The following is a 22,548-nucleotide window of genomic DNA, read 5'->3' as shown; positions in this document are numbered from 1 at the left end:
GAACAGGTATTTGTGCTTTACTTAATATTCTGCAAAGATGGAAACTATAGTACCAGGTAGGCTTGATCTTTCGGGTGTAGCTGAATGTCCTTCAGCCTGATGATGTCTTTGAGCTCTACCACCAACTGCTCTGTACAAGCCAGGTGTTTCAGAACACTGTCTTGTGTTCTCTTGGTCAATTTCATCCCAGCTTCCTGGGTTGATTCCTGGTTTTCAGATAAAAAGAGAAACTAACCAGCCTAGCAGGAAAAAGGTATTTGCTTCCAAACAAGAATTTCCTTGCTCCAACTACTTCATCTTTTGTTATGCCCTAATCATATACTATTAACTTTCAAAACTTTTGAACTATTGTCCAATAAATAATAATAATAACAACAACAATAATCCCAGACATTATATTAAATGTTAAACATTTTATAAATGTCATCTCATTTAAAATATTATCCGACTTCTACCAAAGAGAAAATTAAAGGAAAGCATACATTACAGGCCATTAAGAAAAAGACCTCAAAATTTTAAGTTCAGAGAGTAGTTGAATAAAATTCTCTTAATCACTAACCATTACTGCTTTTCTTTTCTGAAACTAAACCACTTCCCTTGATTCTTTATGTGGCCCTCAGAAAATACCACATCGATTATGAGAGGATATGTGGATAAAACTATAAAGATAAACAGTCTCCAAACCAAAAGGTGTCCTAGATCCACCACTTGTCATTTAAATCTTTCCTGTGGAAGATAAATCTCTACCCCAGGATCAGAAGAAAGTCTTTGTAATCTGACAATAGACAAGGCCCTGGGGGGACAAAGAAGAATGACCTGTCAAATATCACCTTGGTTCCCATCACTGCATCTCTTTGGGCCTTATAGAAAGAGCACCACTTATAATGTTTCAAGACTTTTTCAATCCCAGCTTCCAGCTAGCACCAGGGAGTGTGTTCACAGTTTTCTATCTGAAACTTGGAACATGTGTCTTGTCCCTTTAAATCAGAACAGAGCTACTCACAAGGCTCAAGGGAGCCATCTCATTTTCAGATTTCATCTTCTAAAAATTCATGCTCACCAATGTTTCATAATCCTGAAGGGAAAACACATAAGAATTAGTGGCGCCTGTGGCTCAGTGAGTAGGGCGCCGGCCCCATGTGCCAAGGGTGGCGGGTTCAAACCCAGCCCCGGCCAAACTGCAACAACAACAACAAAAAATAGCCGGGCGTTGTGGTGGGCGCCTGTAGTCCCAGCTGCTTGGGAGGCTGAGGCAAGAGAATCGCGTAAGCCCAAGAGTTAGAGGTTGCTGTGAGCCGTGTGACGCCACGGCACTCTACCCGAGGGCAGTATAGTGAGACTCTGTCTCTACAAAAAAAAAAAAAAAGAATTAGCAAATTAGACATAGGTTTCTCCCACATTTGAGAACCATATCACATGTAAGTGAAACAGAACTGTGCAGGTGAAATAAGTTAGGTACAGTCAGCTACAGAATGGTGTCTTCAAGAAGGCATTTGAGTGGGTACAATGTACTCGCATACTGTTCTCTCCAGTGGTAACTATGCAGCGATTGTACAATCATCATCACTAATATCATTTTTAAGATAACATACCAGGACATAATTTGTTCGGTACAACTACACTTTAAAGGTTATCCTTAATGCCTTTTCTCTCAAGGCAGCTTCATTAAAAAAACATGAAATTATTGTTCCTTCTTCCTCTGCAAGACTATTATTATTTCCCAATTTTTCAAACAAACTCCATGATTCTGCAAAATTTTTCTTACCGGACCCCATTGTTACAGGAAGCTTTTAGACAGTCATTAAAATTTAAATATAAACATAGTTCAAAGTGTATAGCACTAACTGGATATATTAGAAAAGAAGGACGGAGTATATGTGAAACTTGGTAAACGGTCTGTGAAGCTAGTGAATGATGCCCCATGATCATATCAATGTACACAGCTATGATTTAATAAAAAAAAAAAAAAAACAGCAACTCAAAAAAAAGAAAAGAAGGAAGGAAAGAAAACAGTAACTTATGCTGTTTCTGTAGGAAACTATTAAAAAGAGTAAATAGATTTTCAAATATAAGCAGAAAAAAGGAAATAAAATTACAGTAGAAATCAATAAAATAGACAAATAGAGAAAATCAATGAAACAAAAAGGAAGTTCTTTGAGAAGATAAATAAAAATTCTAAAGCTGTAGTCAGCTGCCCAAGATTCACCAGGGAAGACACAAACTATTGAGATCATAAATGAGAGAGGAGGCATCATTACGGATCTAAGAAACATTAAAAGATAATAACCATGTGGAGTGGCTCACGCTTGTAATCCTAGCCCTCTGTAAGGCCGAGGTATGTGGATTGCTTGAGCTTAGGAGTTCAAGACTGGCCTGAGCACAAGCGAGACCATACCTCTACTAAAAATAGAAAAATGACCTGGGTGTCTGTAGTGTCAGCTACTTGGGATTGTGAGGAAGGAGGATCATTTGAGCCCAAGAATTTGAGGTTGCCATGAGCCAAGACACCATGACCTTCTACCCAGGGCTATTGAGTGTGACTGTGTCTCAAAAAACAAACAAACAAACAAAAAAAACCTCAAACCAAAGGTAAAAAGTAATCAAAGGTGATCATTTTTAGCAGGTGCTGCATCCCAGAATAATGGAGGCTTCCCAGTTTGGAGATCCGCAGAGATACATCAACTTTCTTAAAAACCAAGGAGGCAACTTAATGTGGTCTTCAAATCAGGTACAGAGTGTTCTGTAGACCACAAAGTTTTTATTTAATCTTATTCTTTCAACTTTATATTTTTGTATATTTTGTATATAGTAATATCATGTGCCATGCACATTTAAATATGCAAGGTTTGAGGAGATTCATGCTCAAACTTGTTTTATTGATAGGTTGTACAGTGAAAATGTGTAGAAACTACTGCTATAGTTAAGGAAGTGAAGAAGAAAGGACTAAATTAATTCCCTGGTTAAGGGCCAAAAAGAGAATGTCGTGAAGCACTTAGCACACAACGTCTGAAATTTTTAGTACTCTTCAACTTTTTCCTTTTTCTATTCTAAGACCATTTGCTACCATTTAGCCAACAGAATTGTTTTTGGAATTTTGACCATTCATGTTCATTTTAACCTTCTATATTTTATTAACTACTGCTCTGGAAAGACCTGTAGCTTTTCTGTAAGGATATCTCCACTGCCATCTAGCATAGAACCATAATTGGTCCTATAAGTGCTCTGACAGCTTCCAATTATCTTCAAATACTCATCCAAAATTTGAATATCACTTCTCACTCTTAAAATGTATTCTACTCTCAAACCAACTGGAGCTCTCTAAGATAAATAAATTCCTCATTCCTCCAAAAACTCACCTTCCCCTTCTCCTGCATAACAACACAATAAACACATTTCACACATTCAATGAAAATATAACTTCAACATCCTTCTAAAGGTTCTTATTCGTTGAACAGCCTGGTGACCTCTGTATTCTTCCAGGGATTTCAGTGCTGTTAGGAGCTCAGATATCATCTTTCTCCTCTCGTCTTCCCAGCACACAATTGGCATTAGCAGGATAATTGACAGCCCTTTGTTTGCATTCAAATCTCCAATGCGTTTCTGGGCCCTGCCCTCAAGAAATTCTACATGTCCTTATCCTGATTTCCTTTTGGACGCTAAGTATGTTTACTGTCCTCTGTCTCCCTCCCCCATGCTTTCTCCTCTTCTCAAGCTGCCTTCATCTCATCCAGCTCCACTTCTTCCATCTGCTCCTCCTCTTCTCTCCTCACCTACTCTCCCTGTTCTCTTTTCCTCTCCCTCCTGCTCTTCCACCACCGGGTTTAAAAGTATTTTATAATTTTAATACTCCTCCTCCATGATGTTTAAAAGTACACCATTCCTCCTCCTACTCCTCCTCCCATTACTGAAATTTCACTGTTGGTAGGATCACAGGTATCATCCTTCTCATGGTTCTAGAAATGACTTATCAGCAGGATCACTGGACAGGCCTCTGTTTCCATCAAAGTATATAATGTATTTATCACTTATACCTTACAGAACCTTGATTTGTTAGCATCCAGCCACACCTATGGGACACTAAGTTTGTTTAGGACCCCAATATGGGAGTCTGGAAGATTAACCTCACTGGCCACCTACAGAGGCCACTTAGATCAGGCTTCTCTGGGAACAAAGCCATGTGTACAGAAGTTACTGGGGTGCTGTTCCTGCTATCTCTCAGAGGAGAAACTATCAAAGAGTTGAAGGGAAGCTAGATGGGAGAATGTGCTCCAAGGCAGTGCAGAGACTATAAGCCCCTGAAAGGGCCAAAGTGGCAGTGTAGAAAGCCCAACTAAGCCTGGTAGGTGAAGAGAGATGGCTGAACAACTAACTGGATCCCATCCTGAATCCAAGAGACATGGGGAGCAGGGAAGTGGAGTGTGGCTATTTTGGCAGCCCACTTAGGAGCCTGTGCCAAGGTGGCAGATACTGAACAAGGTGGCAGAGAGGTATGTGGGGACCATTCCTTGAAAGTAGCTGTAACCAGAGCCTACAACTTCCCCCTTCCCAACTTAAGCCACCTGGAGCTCAGGAGCCTGTAAGAGACACCCACCACTGCTGTGTCCGCCACAGAGTGAGTCGCTCAGGGTTGGCATGGATGGTAACATCAGAGCATCATCCAATCAGGGCTGTTGGAAGGGTGTTACCAGGGTGACCAGGCACACCCTCTCTGTGACCCACAACCATCAGAAAAACGATGGATTTGAGGCACATTTATCAACTGTCATTAATTTGTCCTTAGGTCAGAAAAAGAGAGGGAACCATACTAAAGAAGGGCCTTATATTCATACCAGAAATGGAGCCAGACTTTGTTTTGGATCCCAATTATGTGACACTACAAGAGCCCAGTGAGGTTATCCAGGGAGCTACACATCCATTCAGGCTTCCTGTTCACACATGTGATCAAGGAAAATTAGGCAACAAAATTGCCTGAAAAACCTTCACTGTATAAAATAATTCATCACATATAACCATGACCCCAATTTTACCTGATGTGTCTGAATTATGTCTAAACTGTCTTAAATTCAGGTTTCTATGCCATCTGCAGAAGCCAGGTCTCTAGCAGAAAAATGATTAGACTTTTTCTGTAGAGAGTAGAAATGTGTTGTTATTTGGGAACAAGACAACGGTAAAAGAAACAAAGATGAGAATTGTGGATCACTTGGACTAGGGCAGTGCCCCAATTCAACCACTCACACATCTCTTAACATCAATTCTCATTAAGGAAAGAGTTGTATTTCCTCATACATGTATAAATGTCTCCTTCATAGACATGGGCCAGAGCTCAACTGACCGACTTCATTATACTTTTCCTTTATGAAAGCAGAAGGGACTATCTGGTAATTAAGGGTCTCAATTGAATGAAAGTTTCACTGGGAATATGGCAGCCTCCTGCACTTTTTCCCCTCCTCCTTGTATTCCTCATCTTCTGAGTACTTGTTCTTCTCCTCCTCTTCCTCCACCCATAGTCCTGCTTCTCTTCCTCTGGTTCAACCTCCTTCTCACCTACCTCCACCTCAGAAACCTTCTCCTCCTCTTCCAGGTGTACCTCCTCCTTCTCCCAACCTGTCCTTCCAAGGATCTCACTGGGGAACTTGAACACCATCTTTATCTTCTCAGCTTCCCGCCAACCCATTAGTATTGGTAGGATCACTGGACCAGCCTCCTTCTGCATTAATACCACCAATGTTTCTGTGAGTACTATCCTCAAGAAATGTAATTCATTTGGGTCTCATCTCTCTCTTGGGATAGCAAGTTTGTTTAGAATCTGAGGGGAGGTGACCAATATGGGGTCTCTGCCATCAGCTGCCATGTACAGAAGCTACCTAAAGCAGGCTGGTCTGGGAACAGGGCCACACACACAGAACTGAACTGAGCTTTCCCCCCTATCTCTCAGAGGAGAACTGTCCTGGGTTGACGGAACAGTCATGGCAGCCAGATAAGAGAATGTGGTCCCAGGCAGTGCATAGAGGCCACATGACCCTGAAAGGGCCAAAGTGGCAGTAGGGGTGGGCAGGGAACTGGAGTGTGGCTTCTTTGGTGTCCACTTAGGTGCCTATGGCCAGGTGGCAGTTACTGAAATGTCAGAGAGGAGTTGGGAGAGTTCGCCTCTCACCTGAAAGTAGCTGTCAATGGAGTGTACAGCTTCTCCCCTTCTAATTTAAGCCACCTCAGCTCAGTAGCCCATAAGAGACACCCACCACTGCTGATTCCACCATGGAGCAATTAGTTCACAGTTGGGATGGAAGGTACATCACAGTATCAGCAAAACAGGGCTGTTGGAAGTGTTACCATGGCGACCAGGCATACCCTCTCTGTGACACACTACCATCAAGAAAATGATGGATTTCAAGCATATTTATCAACTGTCATTAATTTGTCCTTAGGTCAGAAAAAGAGAGAACCATACTAAAGAAGGTCCTTATATTCACACCAAAAATTGAAATAGACTTTGTTTGGGATCCCAATTAATTGACCCTGCAAGAGTCCAGTGGGATTACCTGGGGAGCTACACATCCATCCTGGCTTTCTCTTCACACGTGTGATCAAGAAGATTCAGACAATAAAGCTGTCTGAAAATCCTTCACTTTGAAAATAATTCATCACATACCACCATGCCCCCAAATTTTCCTTATTCCTCTGAATAATATCTAAGCTGTCTCAAATTCATGTTTCTATGCCATCTGCAGAAGCCCGGTCTCTAGCAGAAAAATGATTAGACTTTTTCTGTAAAGAGTAGAAATGTGATGTTATGTGGGAACAAGGCAACAGTACAAGAAACGAAGATGACACAATTGTGGATCACTTGGACTAGGACAGTGCCCCTACTCAACCAATCACACATCTCTTCACATTAATCTCTAAATGTTTTGTACAGATTTAATGAAACATTTTCTCTTTGTTTTTCTTCAGTTATTGGACAGGGTTGGGTTTGAACCCGCCACCTCCAGTATATGGGGTCAGCAACCTACTCTTGAGCCACAGGCGCCTCACACTCAACATCAATCACACTAAGGGAAAAGCAGTATTTCCTAATACATGTGTAGATGTTTCCTTCAAAGACATGGGCCAGAGCTCCATTGAATGAGTTCATTGCACTCTCCTCCTCCGCTTTTGCCTCCTCCAGCAAAAGTCCTTACTGCACTAATGTAATGTGGGTTTATCATCAGAACAAGAAAATCGATGCAGTATCCCAAAATCATAACAAAGAGACCTCTTATCTAGAAACAGAAGAGAATTTGACAAATCTATTACCCTCATGATTAAGGTCTTTGGTAACTAGAAATAGAATGAAATTCCTAGACCTACTAAAAGCATTCAGTGAAAAATCTGCACCCCTATTCCCATAAGGCAAAAGTATCTTGATATCTGAGGAAAACATTATTATTCTGGCCTCATGAAACTGGATGTAGTATTCATAAAAGGTACAATATAAAAGAAAAAATAAATTCTCCCTGCTGGAAACAAAGAAGTAATAATTGTGTTTTCATGTTGATAACACACACTTGAATCTAAATGTAAGAAATTTACAGAAACCTATTTGAACTGATAAATGAGTTCAGCAAATTGTCAAAATACAAGATGAATATCCAAAATTCACTTGTAGTTTTATACTAGCAATGAGCATTACTGAAATGAAATTATCAAAATAATTTCATTGATAATAGTATCAAAAAGGACATATTTACAAGGAAACTTAACAAATCTAATGCAAGCCTACTACATGGAAAATAAACTTCTTGAAAGAAATTTAAAAACAAAACTGAACAGACCTCTGTATTCTGATTTCTGTGTACACTTCCAATCAAGTATGCCAGTTTCAACTTGACAGGATAAATGAAACATTTTCTCATTATCTTCATTACTAAAAAGTATGGGATACAGAACTCATAAACTCAAAAATAATTACACTACATCATTTAGAACAGCTCATCTTAACTTTTCTATTTCACATCTTATGCAATTCTTATAGACTTAGTTCTATAATTTTATACTGGATCTTAATTCATATTTGGTAAATATTTCAGATTGCTTCTAAGCTTACTGGAGATTTCTACTCAGTGCAGGCAGTCAGAAAGCTCAAAGCTACTCAGAGATTTAAACACTCCTTTGGCAGTGTTGGATAGATCCTCCAATAAGAAGCTAAGCAGAGAAATTTTAGACTTAAACTTAACCATTCAACAATTAGATTTAACAGACATTTACAGAACATTGCATCCTAACAAAACTGATACACATTCTTCTCATCAGCCCATGGAACATCCTCCACAATTGATCACATCTTAGGCCACAAGTTTAATCTTAGCAAATTTAAAAGAATAGAAATTATTCCTTGCATCTTCTCGAACTATCATGGAATAAAAGTTGAACTCAGTAACAACAGGAATCTGCATACTCATACCAAAACATGGAAACTAAATAACCTTATGCTGAATGATAGCTAGGTCATAGACATAGATAAAGAAGGAAATTACCAAGTGTTTGGAACAAAACGATAATGAAGACATGAATTATCAGAACCTCTTGATTACCGCAAAGGCAGTGCTAAGAGGCAAATTTATTGCAGTGAAAGCCTTCCTCAAGAAAACAGAAAGGAAGGAAGTTAACAATTTTATGGAACTTATCACTCAACTGGAAAAGGAAGAATAGTCCAAACCCAAAAACAACAGAAGAAAATAAATAACCAAAATCAGAGCAGAATTAAATGAAATTGAAAACAAAATTGTTATACAGATCAATCAATTTAAAAGCTGATTTTGTTTTTTTTAAGTCAATAAAATAGATAAACCTTTGGCCATCCTAACAAGGAAAAAAAAAGAGTAAAATCTCTAATTTCATAAATCAGAAATGGCAAAGACAAAATAACAACAGACTTCTCAGAAATTCAAAAAATTCTTAAAATATTAAAAGAAACTCTATTCTCAGAAATATGAAAATCTGAAGGAAATGCACCAATACTTGGAAGTATGCCACCTTCCTAGACTTAGCAAGAATGAAGTGGAAATGTTGAACTGGCCTATATCAAGTTCTGAAATACCATCAACTGTATAAAATATCCTTGTAAAGAAAAGCCTGGGACCAGATGGCTTCACATCAGAATTCTACCAAACCTTTAAAGAGGAACTAGTACCCATATTACTTAACCTTTTCCCAACACATTCTATGAAGTAAGCATCATCTTGTTCCCCAACCAGGAAAAGACCTCCCAAAAAAAGGAAATTGTAGACCAATATCACTACTGAATATAGATGGGAAAATATTCAACAAGATCCTAGCAAACAGAATCCAGCAGTACATCAAAGAAAGTAAACACCATAACCAAGTGTGTTTTATCTCAGGATCTGGTTCAATATACATAAATATATAAATGTAATTCATCACATAAACAAAATAAAAAATAAACACCATATGATTCTGTCAATTGATGCAGAAAAAGCTTTTGATAATATCCAGCATCCATTCATGTTCAGAACACTTAAGGAAATGAGTATAGAAGGGACATTTCATAAACTGATAGAGGCCATCTACAGCAAACCCACAGCCAATATCGTCTTGAACGGATTTAAATTGAAATCATTTCCACTCATATCAGGCAAGGTTGCCCATTGTCTCCCCTGCTTTTTAACATTGTAATGGAAGTCTTAGCCCACCACAATTAGGCAAGAAAAAGCGATCGAGGGTGTCCATCATCAGAGGAGTTCAAACATTCACTCTTCACAGATGATATGATTGTATATCTGGAAAACGCCAGGTATTCTACTACAAAACTCTTAGAAGTGATCAAGGAATACAGCAGCGTCCCAGGTTACAAAATCAACACTCATAAATCTGTAGCCTTTATATGTACCAACAACAGCCAATTTGAAGAAATAGTCAAGAACTCTATTCCATTCACAGTTGTGCCAAAGAAGATGAAATATTTGGGAATTTACCTAAGAAAGGATGTGAACGATTTCTAAAAAGAGAACTAAGAAACTCTAGGAAAAGAAAAAGCTGAAGATGTTAACAAATGGAAAAACATACCATGCTCATGGCTGGGAAGAAGCAACATTGTTAAAATGTCCATATTACCCAAAGCAATATACAATTTTAATGCAATCCCTATTAAAGCTCCACTGTCATACAAAAATCATGCATCATTTTATATGGAATCAGAAAAAAATCTCAAATACCCAAGACATTATGCAGAAATAAAAACAAAGCAGGAGGAATCACCATACCAGACCAAAGACTATACTGCAAATCGATAGCAATGGAAACAACATGGTACCTGCACAAAAATGGAGAGATACATCTAGGGATCAGAATGGAGAACCAAGAGATGACTGCAGCTACTTACAGTTATTTGATTCTTGATAAGCCAGTTAAAAACTTTCAGTGGGGAAAAGATTCCCTATTTAACAAATGGTGCTGGGTGAACTGGCTGACGACCTGTAGAAGATGAAACTGGACCCACACCTTTCACCACTAACTAAGACAAACTCTCACTGGATTAAAGATTTAAACTTAAGACATGAAACTATAAAAACAATAGAAAAGTGCAGGGAAAACACTTGAAGAAATCGGCCTGGGTGAAAATTTTATGAGGAGGAACCCCTGGTCAATTGAAGCAACACCAAAAATACATTACTGGGATCTGATCAATCTAAAATGCTTCTGCACAGCCAAGAACACACTAAGTAAAGCAAGCAGGCAGCCATCAGAATGGAAGAAGATATTTGAAGGTTTTGTCTACAACAAAGGTCTAATAACCAGAATCTACAGAGAACTCAAACGTATTAGCAAGAAAAGAACAAGTGATCCTATCTCAGGCTGGGCAAGGGACTTGAAGAGAAACTTCTCTCCTGAAGACAGGCCCATGGGCTACAGACATCAGAGACAGGCCCATGGGCTACAGACATCAGAGAAATGCAAATCAAAACTACTTTGAGATATCATCTAACTCCAGTAAGATTATTCACATCACAAAATCCCAAAATGAGAGATGTTGTCCTGGGTGTGGAGAAAAGGGAGGACTTCTTCTGCACTGCTTGTGGGAATACAAACTAATAGGTTCCTTTTGGAAAGATGTTTGGAGATCATTTAGGGATCTAAAAATACACCTGCCATTTGATCCTACAATTCCTCCATTAGGTATATGCAGAAAAAGCTTTTGATAACATCCAACATACAGAAGACCAAAAATCACTTTATAACAAAGATGTTTGCACCAGAATATTTATTGCAGCTCAATTCATAATTGCTAAGTCATGGAAGAAGCCCAAGTGCCCATCAACCCATGAATGGATTAATAAATTGTGGTATATGTACACCATAGAATATTTTGAAGCCTTAAGAAAAGATTCTTCTTAGCAAGATATCTCCAGAATGGAAGAAAAAAGATCCAATATACTCAGCCCCACTATGAAACCAATTTATAGGTTTCTTGTGAAAGCTATAACCCAATTATAGCCCAAGAATAAGGTGAAAGGGAAGAGGGAGGATAGGGGAGGAGGGAAGATGCCTGGAGGAAGGGTAATTGGTGGGACCACACCTACGGTGCATTTTACAAGGGTATATGTTAAATTTACGAAGTGTAGAATATAAATGTCTTTGTTTTTTGGTTTTGGGTTTTTTTTTGCTTGTTTGTTTGTTTTTTGCCGTTTTGGGCTGGAGGTGGCTTTGATCTGCCACCTTCAATATATGGTGCCCGGCGCCCTATTCCTTTGAGCCACAGGCACCACCCAAATATAAATGTCTTAACACAATAATTAAGAAAATGTGGTGAAGTCTAGGTCAACCAGTTTGTTGAAAATATTTCAAATTATATATAAAACCACACATTTTACCCCACGGTTGCGTTAATGTACACACCTATGATTTAATTACAAAAACTAATTTTTTTCATATTACAAGAATCTTTTTCTTACTGTGAAACAATAATAGCTACAATAATATGATTATATTTCCTTCTTTTCTTTTAGGACTTAATTTGTAGGAGGGAATAAAACAGATTTTGGAAGATAGGATGACTACAGCTGTAGAAAGAAAGTATGCTCATGTTTGAAAAAGATTGTATCAGCTGGGATACCATCACACTCTGACAGTGGAGAGTTTATCGTTAGGAGAAAAACTTTTCAGGTAAAGACAAAAATACAGTTCTTAACCTATATAATCCTTAATCTTCTTACACAGTTTCTTATTGAACTTCATGCTTCAGTAGAGAAAAGAGTATATTTTTGAAAAGTCCTTAAATCATCTGCAGCTCAGCTATTCTTCCTTGGATCCTACCCCCTTGTCCTCAATCAAGGTTTCCTCATTGTATAACTCTAGCAATCACTGCTCAAACTGAACTGTTCATAGTAAACATTTCTGAAGTTTTTTTTCTGACTAAGACTACAATTTTTTTGGTTTCTGATAAAGGTGACAGATACTTGTCTTAAGTTCTGTGCCTGCTTCACAGTCATGCATCATTTAATGAGGGGAATACATTCTGAGAAATGTGTCATTAGATGATTTTGTTCAGCGCACGCCATGGAGTGTACTTACATAGCGTAGATGGTGCCTACTACTCATCTAGGTTATGTGGTATAGCCTGTGGCTTCTGGGCTGCAAACCTGCACAGAATATTACTGTACTGAATACTATAGGCAGTATAACACAATAGTAGATATTTGTGTATGTAAATATACAAAAGGTGCAGTAAAAATACAGCATAAAGAAATGAAAAATGGTATACATATATAGGGCACTTACCTGGAATGAAGCATATAAGATGGTAAGTTCCTGTGGGTGAGGCAGGGAGTGGTGAGTGCTTGTGAAAGCCTTGGACATCATTATACACTACTGTTCCACTAAATTCATTTTAAAACATTTTTTCCCTGGAAGCCATGCTTTATGGCTCATAACTTGTAATCCTAGCACTGTGGGAGGTGGAGGTGAGTGGATCTCTTGAGCTCAGGAATTTGTGACCAGCCTGAGGGAGACCCCATCTCTAAAAATACCTGGGCATTGTGGCAGATGCCTGTAGTCCCAGCTCTTTTGGAGGCTGAGGCAAGAGAATCGCTTGAGCCCAAGAGTTTGAAGTTACTGTGAGCTGTGAGGCCCTGGCACTCTTCTGAGGGCAACATAGTGAGACTCTGTCTAAAAAAAAAACAGACTTCCTGGGGAGGAAAATAAATATGTGGATGTTACTTTTAGAATTTCAATTGCTATAGAGGGTATGAAATGCTGTAACTGAAGAAATGTTCTTAAAACAACTTTTGTTTTTTTCTCTTACTGTAAATAAGAGTATAAAGTAAGGTGAAAGTTATATATCAGTCTGATCAGTTAATAGTTGGTATTTGAGTAGGGATGTAGTATAGGATCATTTTAAAGATAGTAGAGAAAGGGTCATTACATGGTTACCTTACTGTAAATTCTTCTCCTTTTGTAGAAAGCCTTGTCTAATACCTGCCATCAATTCATCATTCTTTATCCTGTATGGTGCCCCATGATCACATTAATGTACACAGCTATGATTTAATAAAAAAAAAAAAGAAAAGAAAAAGAACTTAGTTTACTGTAGCAAAGGCCATGATGTATATTGGGTTCATCCAACAGGAGAGAAACATAATTCTCCTTTGTGTTAGGAAGTTATTTGCACTTTTGTTAACAATATTAGAAAGGTTAATAGATCTCAAAATATGTGTCCATAAGAATTAGGTGGAACCTTTATAATTGATATAACTTTTTGTATTTTGTTAACTTTAAAACAGTGGATTTTCTGATTTACAAAAAAAAAAAATTAAGAATCATCTTTTGGTAAAGATAGAATCTATCTATGTATCCCTGCTGGGTCTTGAACTCCCAGCCTTCAGCAATTCCCCTACCTCTGCCTCCTAAAATGCTGAGTTTAGAGACATGAGCTACTGTGCCTAGCCTCTAAGACTATTTTAGAGATCAGTAAATCAACCTAGCACATAGCAAGATTCCATCTCTATAAGAAATAGAAAAATTAACCTGGAATGGTGGTATGTGCCCGTAGTCCCAGCTACTAAAGAGAGTGAGGCAGGATTGTTAGGGTACAAGGTGGCAGTATACCCTAGGTTGCAGTGAGCTATGATCATGCCACTGCATTCCAGCCTGGGTGACAGAGTAAGACCCTGTCTTAAAAAAAATAAAATAAAATAAAGCAGGTTGTGGTAGGTCAGACCTGTAATTCTAGCACCCTGTGAGGCTGAGGTGGGTGGATTGCTTGAGCTCAGGAGTTTGAGACCAGCCTGAGCAAAAGCAAGACAGTATTCCTACTACAAATAGAGAAACTATTAGCCAAGTATTTATAGTCCCAGCTACTGAGAAGGCTGAGGCAAGAGAAACTCTTGAGCTGAAGAGTTGGAGGTTGCTGTGAGCTATGATGATGCCACAGCACTCTACCCAGGGCTACAGAGTCAGACTCTTTCTCAAAAATAATAAAATAAAATAAGATGAAGAAGCCTTTGAATCTTTTTCATTTTAAGAGTTGAAAACTACACTGAAGAAGAATACAAGTGAAACAGCTGATCCCAAATTTCTAAATAACCAATATTTTCATTAACTCAACCTTTTGGAGAAAGAGAGCAAAGCTAAGAATGAAAAAATTCAACAACTTCAAGAAATGAATTTGCAAACGTTAGTAAAAACTCTGGATATGTCCATTCCTTTTGAAAACAAATTATACACATTTAAACTTTTAAAGATACTACAACTGTTGAATGAAACATGACTTTGGATTTTCATTCCCAGACATTTGAATTTGAAAAGATTTAGCTGGGGGTGTGGTGGTGTGTGCCTATAGTCTTATCTACTTAGTAGGCTGAGGGACTAAGATGGCTTAAGCACAGAAATTTGAGGTTACAATGAGCTATGATCAGGCCATTGCACACCCACCTTGGGCAACAGTGAGACCATGTCTCTAAGATCAATTGGTAGGCAGATAGAAAGATAGGTAAATAGGAATAGACAGCTGTATTGGATAACTTTTTAATTTATTTCTGAATACTCAGGTAATATTTTATAGATGTGTGTAGAATCTTGGATAGTAATAACTATAGATACAAGAGGCCTAATGTCAATGCCCAAAGTTTCATTTCCCTACTCACATTTTTAATTCTTTTTTTTTCTGTTATTCTTATCATTATGATTACTTTACTCATAAAAGTAATCAATTCTCAAAGAATTTGGAAATCATATACTTTCTTGGTTTATCTTGCTATTTTAGCACTTACTCAGTAGTTCTAGAGCAAAAAAAGGATGTGATGGACCCTATCCAAAGTTGGTCGTGGTTCAGCAGGTGGTGAAAGAATCTCCAATACTAGTATCAAGATCAGTGAAACATTGGGATCAAGATTATGGGTGTAAGTATGACACAGGAGGCCGTCAGATTATGAGCCTGGATAGAGACAGGGATAAAGAGTACACTGAGGACCAGAAGTAATTTGGTTAGAGTGAAGTTTGCACTCAAATGGGAGTTTCAGTGCTGAGAATCTAGTTGGTACAGTTGTGATGATGACAAAGTCTAGACCACAGTCATGTTATTGTGTGCCTGTAGCTGAGTGCAGAGGAGATTTTTGACAGTGGAGGTATTAGAACTGTGAGGCCTGGGTTAGGAAGAAATCCGTGGGGCTTGAGATTGCACAGGAAATTAGATGGCCACAGGGGCTGGGAGCCAAGGGCAGAAAAGGTGACGAAAGTGGGAGGATCTCAGAAAGTAAGTAAAGGATTAAAGTAAAAAAGAGAATAATCAGGTTTCCTGAGCAAATCATGGGGCAGATTCAGTAGAGATGCAAGATGTGTAAATAATAGAATTGATCAATTGAATGTGACAGATTTGTGAAGTAGAAGCATTCCCAGATTTCTGTTGTAAGTGAATTAGTGACTGGATGGTGGTACTATTTCTGAAGACAGAGAATGTGGAAAATGGCGTGGAGTCTACTTTTCAATGTGTTGAGTATATTATGCCCACAGAATATTCATGCTGAAACTTTCAGTAACCAATGGAATGTGTAAATCTTTTCTTAGAAGAGTGTACCCAGATGGAGATTGAAATTTGAGAGTCACTGGAGTATTAGGGATGTGGTAAGAATTATCTAGTAACCTTATGTAGCCTGGTAACAAAAGAGAACCAAAGCCAGACTGTAGGGAAACTCTATTTAAGGGACTAGAAGAAGTGAATTTTTGAAAGAAACAGAGGGATCAAACAAGGAGGAAAGGCATGAGGTAAAGAAAGAAGGAAGGATGAGATTAAAGATGTCGGCCGAGTAACAGCTTCCCTACAACTGGGCACAGTGAGTCTGGGGAGACAAGACTCCAGGCATCTCTGGCCGGTGGGATCTGCCTATAATCATCTCTTTGAGGATACAGGGAGCCAGCAAGGGACTTCTGGACCCCAAGAGGAGGACAAAAACAGTGGAAATCTTGCAAGTGGTTGCGTGTGTTCAATCGAACTAATCATGTCAGCAACCATGAGTACAAGCAGCAGTGAGACTGCAAACTAAAAGGCCTTACCTGTGAACTGTTTCGGTGTTCTTGGACTTGGCACTCAGTTGGACTGCCTTGGGGAGAGCTTGAGCAGGAGTGTGGAGACTAAGCCACTGAGCTGGGGGCAGGAAACCATGTGAAAGAACTGCCCCGGCAAGCTCCGCCCTCAGGGTCTCAGAGCAAAGTTTGGGCGGGTCAAAGTAACCTACTGACTGAGCAGTCTAAAGGCGGGGACTGAGCTGCCTTACAGCCTTAAGCCTTAGGGGCAGAGTGAGACGGTTTTGGCACACTGGAGCCTTGAGCTGTTGCCCTGGGTAGAGGGCTGTGATGTCACACCTCATAGCAACCTCAAACTCCTGGGCTTGGTCCTGCCCAGACCTGCATAAGAGCTGTGCAGCAACCCCCCACCATGACCTGCACCCACCAGGCCCCTGCATTCCCTGACCAGGAACTGCAGGGGCCACACAACCCTGCATCCTCCCAGCTTCCACACTAGCCCATTTATCTGGACAGGGACTCTGGTAGTTGCGTGCCCTTTGGAGCCCTCCCTGCATCTGCGCAGAGCTCTTCTCCTAGTCAGAGACTGCTGGAGCCTTGGGCTCTCTGTGCCAAAGTCACTGGGCGCCCGGCACTCCCAGAACCGTACTCACCACCCCCAGCCCTGTTGCTGGATGCGGGTGTGTCACACACCGGAGCTGCTTCCACAACCTCCCTAGCTAGAGCAGCCCAAGCAGAACTACACAGGGCCACTCCGTACAAAGATCCAGCAACAATAGAGTGATACCGCTGGGGTCTAATCTTGGAGAGACACCTCCCCAACTCTGAGGACCGCCAGAGGCAACAGTGAAAAATAACCATGAGGCGAAATCAACAGAAAAACTCTGGAAATATGAATATTCAGAGCAGATCAACTCCCCCAGGAATCAATGGGACAGAAACAGCACAAGACCCCATGCACAAACAAATAGCTGAGATGTCAGAAACTGAATTCAGGATCTGTATAGCAAATAAGATCGAATTAGAATTCCAAAAGTTATCTCAAGAATTCAACGGATTCAAAGACCAAATGACCAAAGATTTTGACACATTGATACAAGATGTTAACAAATGGAAAAACATACCATGCTCATGGCTGGGAAGAATCAACATGTTAAAATGTCCATACTACCCAAATCAATTTATAATTTCAATGCAATCTCTATTAAAGCTCCACTGTCATACTTTAAAGATCTTGAAAAAACAATAATTCGTTTTATATGTAATCAGAAAAAACCTCGAATAGCCAAGACATTACTCAGAAATAAAAACAAAGCAGGAGGAATCATGCTACCAGACCTCAGACTTTACTACAAATCGATAGTGATCAAAACACTATGGTATTGGCACAAAAACAGAGAAGTAGATGTCTGGAACAGAATAGAGAACCAAGAGATGAACCCAGCTACTTACCATTATTTAATCTTTGACAAGCCAATCAAAAACATTCAGTGGGGAAAAGATTCCCTATTTAACAAATGGTGCTGGGTGAAATGGCTGGCAACCTGCAGAAGACTGAAACTGGACCCACACCTTTCACCATTAACTAAGATAGACTCTCATTGGATTAAAGATTTAAACTTAAGACATGAAACTATAAAAATACTAGAGGAGAGTGCAGGGAAAACCCTTGAAGAAATCGGTCTGGGCGAGTATTTTATGATTAGGACCCCCCCGGGCAATTGAAGCAGCTTCAAAAATACACTATTGGGACTTGATCAAACTAAAAAGCTTCTGCACAGCCAAGAACACAGTAAGTAAAGCAAGCAAACATCCCTCAGAATGGGAGAAGACATTTGCAGGTTATATTTCCGACAAAGGTTTAATAACCAGAATCCACAGAGAACTCAAACGCATTAGCAAGAAAAAAACAAGGTATCCCATCGCAGGCTAGGCAAGGGATTTGAAGAGAAACTTCTTTGAAGAAGACAGGCGCACGGCCTTCAGACATATGAAAAAATGCTCATCATCTTTAATCATCAGAGAAATGCAAATCAAAACTACTTTGAGATATCATCTAACTCCAGTGAGACTAGCCTATATCACAAAAATCTCAAGACCAGAGATGTTGGCGTGGATGCGGAGAAAAGGGAACACTTCTGCACTGCTGGTGGGAATGCAAATTAATACATTCCTTCTGGAAAGATATATGGAGAACACTCAGAGATCTAAAAATAGATCTGCCATTCAATCCTGTAATTTCTCTGCTGGGCATATACCCAGAAGACCAAAAATCACAACATAACAAAGATATTTGTACCAGAATGTTTATTGCAGCCCAATTCATAATTGCTAAGTCATGGAAAAAGCCCAAGTGCCCATCGATCCACAAATGGATTGACAAATTGTGGTATACGTACACCATGGAATATTATGCAGCCTTAAAGAAAGATGGAGACTTTACCTCTTTCACGTTTACATGGATGGAGCTGGAACATCTTCTTCTTAGTAAAGTATCTCAAGAATGGAAGAAAAAGTACCCAATGTACTCAGCCCTACTATGAAACTAATTTGGGGCTTTCACATGAAAGCTATAACCCAGTTACAACCTAACAATAGGGGGAAGTGGGAAAGGGAGGGGAGGGAGGGGGCGTGGTTAGAGGGAGGAGGATTGGTGGGATCATACCTGTGGTGCATCTTACAGGGGTATTTGCGAAACTTGGTAAATGTAGAATGTAAATGTCTTGGCACAGTAACTGAGATAATGCCAGGAAGGCTATGTTAACCATTGTGATGAAAATCTGTCAAATGGTCTATGAACAAGTGTATTTTGCCCCATGATTTTATCAATGTACACAGCTATGATTTAATAAAAAAATTAATAAAAATAAATAAAATAAAATATAAAAAATAAAAAAAAGTATAAACGTGTCACTAATAAACTATTTCTGCCCTTGCTGTCTACAACTTTGTCAGACTCCTTTGTTACAGTAACACTTGACCCTCACATTACCCTGGACTGGGCCTGCACAGTAGGGAATCTGTGTGGTCACGGACCCTCTACTACACTCCTGTTCAGCCCTCCTCCAGCTTAGAGCCCATATTGACACAATCAGACAACAGGGCATTTGCCTTCAACAGACCTCAAAGCAACGGGGCAGGTTTAATCTGGGGTCCTTCAGAGACTGGCTTGTAGATTTATTTCCTTGGATTCCTATTACATGTAGAATTCCTTCACTCATAGGAGACATTACTCAGTTAGGCTTCCCTATTCCTTCTCTGGTCATGGTGACCTTCATACTAGCAAAATTCATGTGTTATGACCAATAGTTATGCAAGACTGCCTGAAACTGTCAGAGGAAGGGAAGAGACACCTGTCACCATTGCTCTTAAAGGGACACGAAAGTATATTCTCCTAGCCAGGTCAGAAGCTTTTCTTCCATAGTCTGCTCCAGTGACCCCTTATTGTAGGGAGTGACTAGCTAACAGATGAGGTCTGTCTGTCTCCAGACCCACAAGTTGGTGGGAAAATCTCTGGTCAAGGGGCAATGGTAAGACTACAATGGGCTTATCCTTTGTGGATCCACTTTTCCTCTGGCCCCTGTGGATATAACCTTCACCTTCAAGCTTTTTCTGAGATCTTCACACAGACCAGCTAATGATAGAAGGAATCTAGATTATAATTCAACTTTGAAAAATAAATGATAAAGCCCAGTCCTGAAGCTAATTCCTGATGAAATAAGAAACATGTACACACAAGTAACAGTCTCATTGTGAAGGCTTACAGGAATACTGTCATCTAGACTACATCTCTCACTGTCAACTGAGCAAAATCAAAGGAGTCTCACAACCTTTTCAGATTCTTGCTGGCAGACAGAGTTTTGTGGCTTTCAGTGATCCCATTATCTCAACCCCTTCTTCTCCTCTCTTTCCTTAATGCAGGAAAGATTTTGAAGTTCACGCCACCTTCAGAAGTTTCTGTAGGACAATTGTTCCCATCTTCTTGGTTTGATGGCTTTCTGAGTAAATCAATTTCCTTGCCCCAAATGTGGTCTTTCAACATATTGGCTGTCATGTCATGAGTGGTATGGTCATGAATTCAGTTACCAGGGAAGCAGAAAGTTTGAGAAAATTCCATGAGCCTTTCTCAGGTCCTGCACTAGCCTCAGCCTGAGCCCTACCTGAGGTTCGGGTAAAGGTCCTGAGCCCAGGGATCTAGAATATAGAATGCACCCTCCTACCCATTTTCAGGGGGAAAAAATGGAGAAATGGGAGTTGAGATAGTGAATCCTATAGACAAAAGAAAAAATGGATTAGCAGAAAAGAGGACAATGGGATCAGTTCTGAGTCAGATGTGCAGTTACACATTAGGGGAAGGACAGACTCTAAATGTCAGCCTTTCCAGTGGACTCACCCTGTCCCAACTCCCACTGCTCCTAATCTGGAAATCCCACTGAGCGCTGTGCCCTGAATGTGACTGAAGACACAGCAGTTTCCCCTAAAATTCCTCAGAACCCTGTTTCTGGTAACAACTCTAGGGTCATTTTGGCCAATAAAGTGATTTTCTGACTTCTGTGCAGGTGGGAGAGAGTCCTTACGATACCAAATCAACCAAAAAACAACAATGTTTTGTATTTAGGGACTGTTGGGACAGTATTATAACTTAGAGAAGCTTCCCAGATGAAACTGTTAGCCGGAGAGTAAGCCCCAGACACTGGCAAGAAACCAGCTCTTAGTCACCACCTGCACCCGCCCTAGGCTGAGTCTGTGCTTTATGAGTCCCGGGCGCCCCCTGGTGGCCTCCTGTGCCCTCAGGAGGTTCGTGTCTGGGCTCACACTGCTGTCCCCTCGCTGTGTCCTCGGGTTTTAGGCTGTTCATTTGCAGAGGGGTAACGCTTTTGGAATCATCTCTTGAGATGATGAATCTGCCTTTTGCGGATGCGTCATATTCAGCCGTTCCACCATTAACTTTGTTTCTAACAACACCAACCCACTCCAGCCCCTTCCCTGGGGCCTGGCGGACCCAGTTCATGTAGTAATCTGTGAAGGTGAATCCAGAGGCTGCACAGGAGAGTCTCAGGGACCCCCCAGGCTGGACCAAGCCTCCCCCAGACTCCACCAGCTGCACCTCACACTGGACACCTGCAAATACAGAGACACCTGGTCAGAAACCTCCACACACACCCTCTGTTCTCTCTCACACATCCACTCACCCACTCCGACTCTCCAGTTCTCCACGAATCACCTTGTAGCAGAGCAACGAGGAGAAGCCAGCTCAGCCCAGACTCCATGGTGGGTCGTCTGTGTTCAGTCCTGAGCAGTGAGTGGGCAGACCTAGGAATCCAGGGGCTGGGGCTCCTCTCCCAGAGCTGCAGGGTCAGGGCTGAGCTGGTTTTCATGAGCAGAGGGAGGCCCTATTTTCATGTTCTCCTGTAATATCAGAGGTCTGGGGCGGGATGCTGAGGGAGGGCAGAGACCACAGCAGGTGTGAGTGTGCTGGGGCATATATTTGACCATTGTAGGATTTAGAAAGTTGTGATTGATTATTATGAAATTGACCTGTGATAGAAGCATAGACTACCTGACATGTTTATTTTGAATATTTTAAAATTTTTTTTAGAAAATCATAAATATCTACAATAATGCTTTTATGGGGTACAATGTGCTGGTTTTATATACAATTTGAAAGACTTACAATAAACTGGTTAACATTGCCTTCACTGCACTTTCTTTTCTTTTCTTTTTTTGAGACAGAGCCTCAAGCTGTCGCCCTGGGTAAAGTGATGTGGCATCACAGCTCACAGCAACCTCCAACTCCTGGGCTCAAGCACGTCTCCTGCCTCTGCCTCCCGCCTCTGCCTCCCAAGGAGTTCCACAACGTCTGGCTATTTTTGGCTGCAGCCATCATTGTTGTTTGGCCGCGGGGCTGGATTGGAACCCGCCAGCTCAGGTGTATATGGCTTGCACCCTAGCCACATGAGCCACAGGCGCCAAGTCACACCGCACTTTCTTAACTATTGTTGAAGATGTTTATACTCTACACTTAGTAGATTTGAC

General features: G+C 40.3%; 1 gene segment (V, D, J or C); it reads right to left on the bottom strand.

Annotated features, from left to right (window-relative positions):
- Positions 1-21,223: 21,223 nt before the first annotated feature.
- Positions 21,224-21,846, bottom strand: LOC128590862 (immunoglobulin heavy variable 3-49-like). The segment is given in 2 exon segments: positions 21,224-21,633; positions 21,737-21,846. Coding segments are annotated over 2 exon segments (456 nt in total).
- Between the last annotated feature and the right edge of the window lie 702 nt (positions 21,847-22,548).

The sequence above is a fragment of the Nycticebus coucang genome, chromosome 1 (genome assembly GCF_027406575.1).
Source record: "Nycticebus coucang isolate mNycCou1 chromosome 1, mNycCou1.pri, whole genome shotgun sequence".
Classification (NCBI taxonomy): Eukaryota; Metazoa; Chordata; class Mammalia; order Primates; family Lorisidae; genus Nycticebus; species Nycticebus coucang.
The sequence above is the reverse complement of the archived record's forward strand: the minus strand, read 5'-3'. Positions and strand labels throughout refer to the sequence as shown.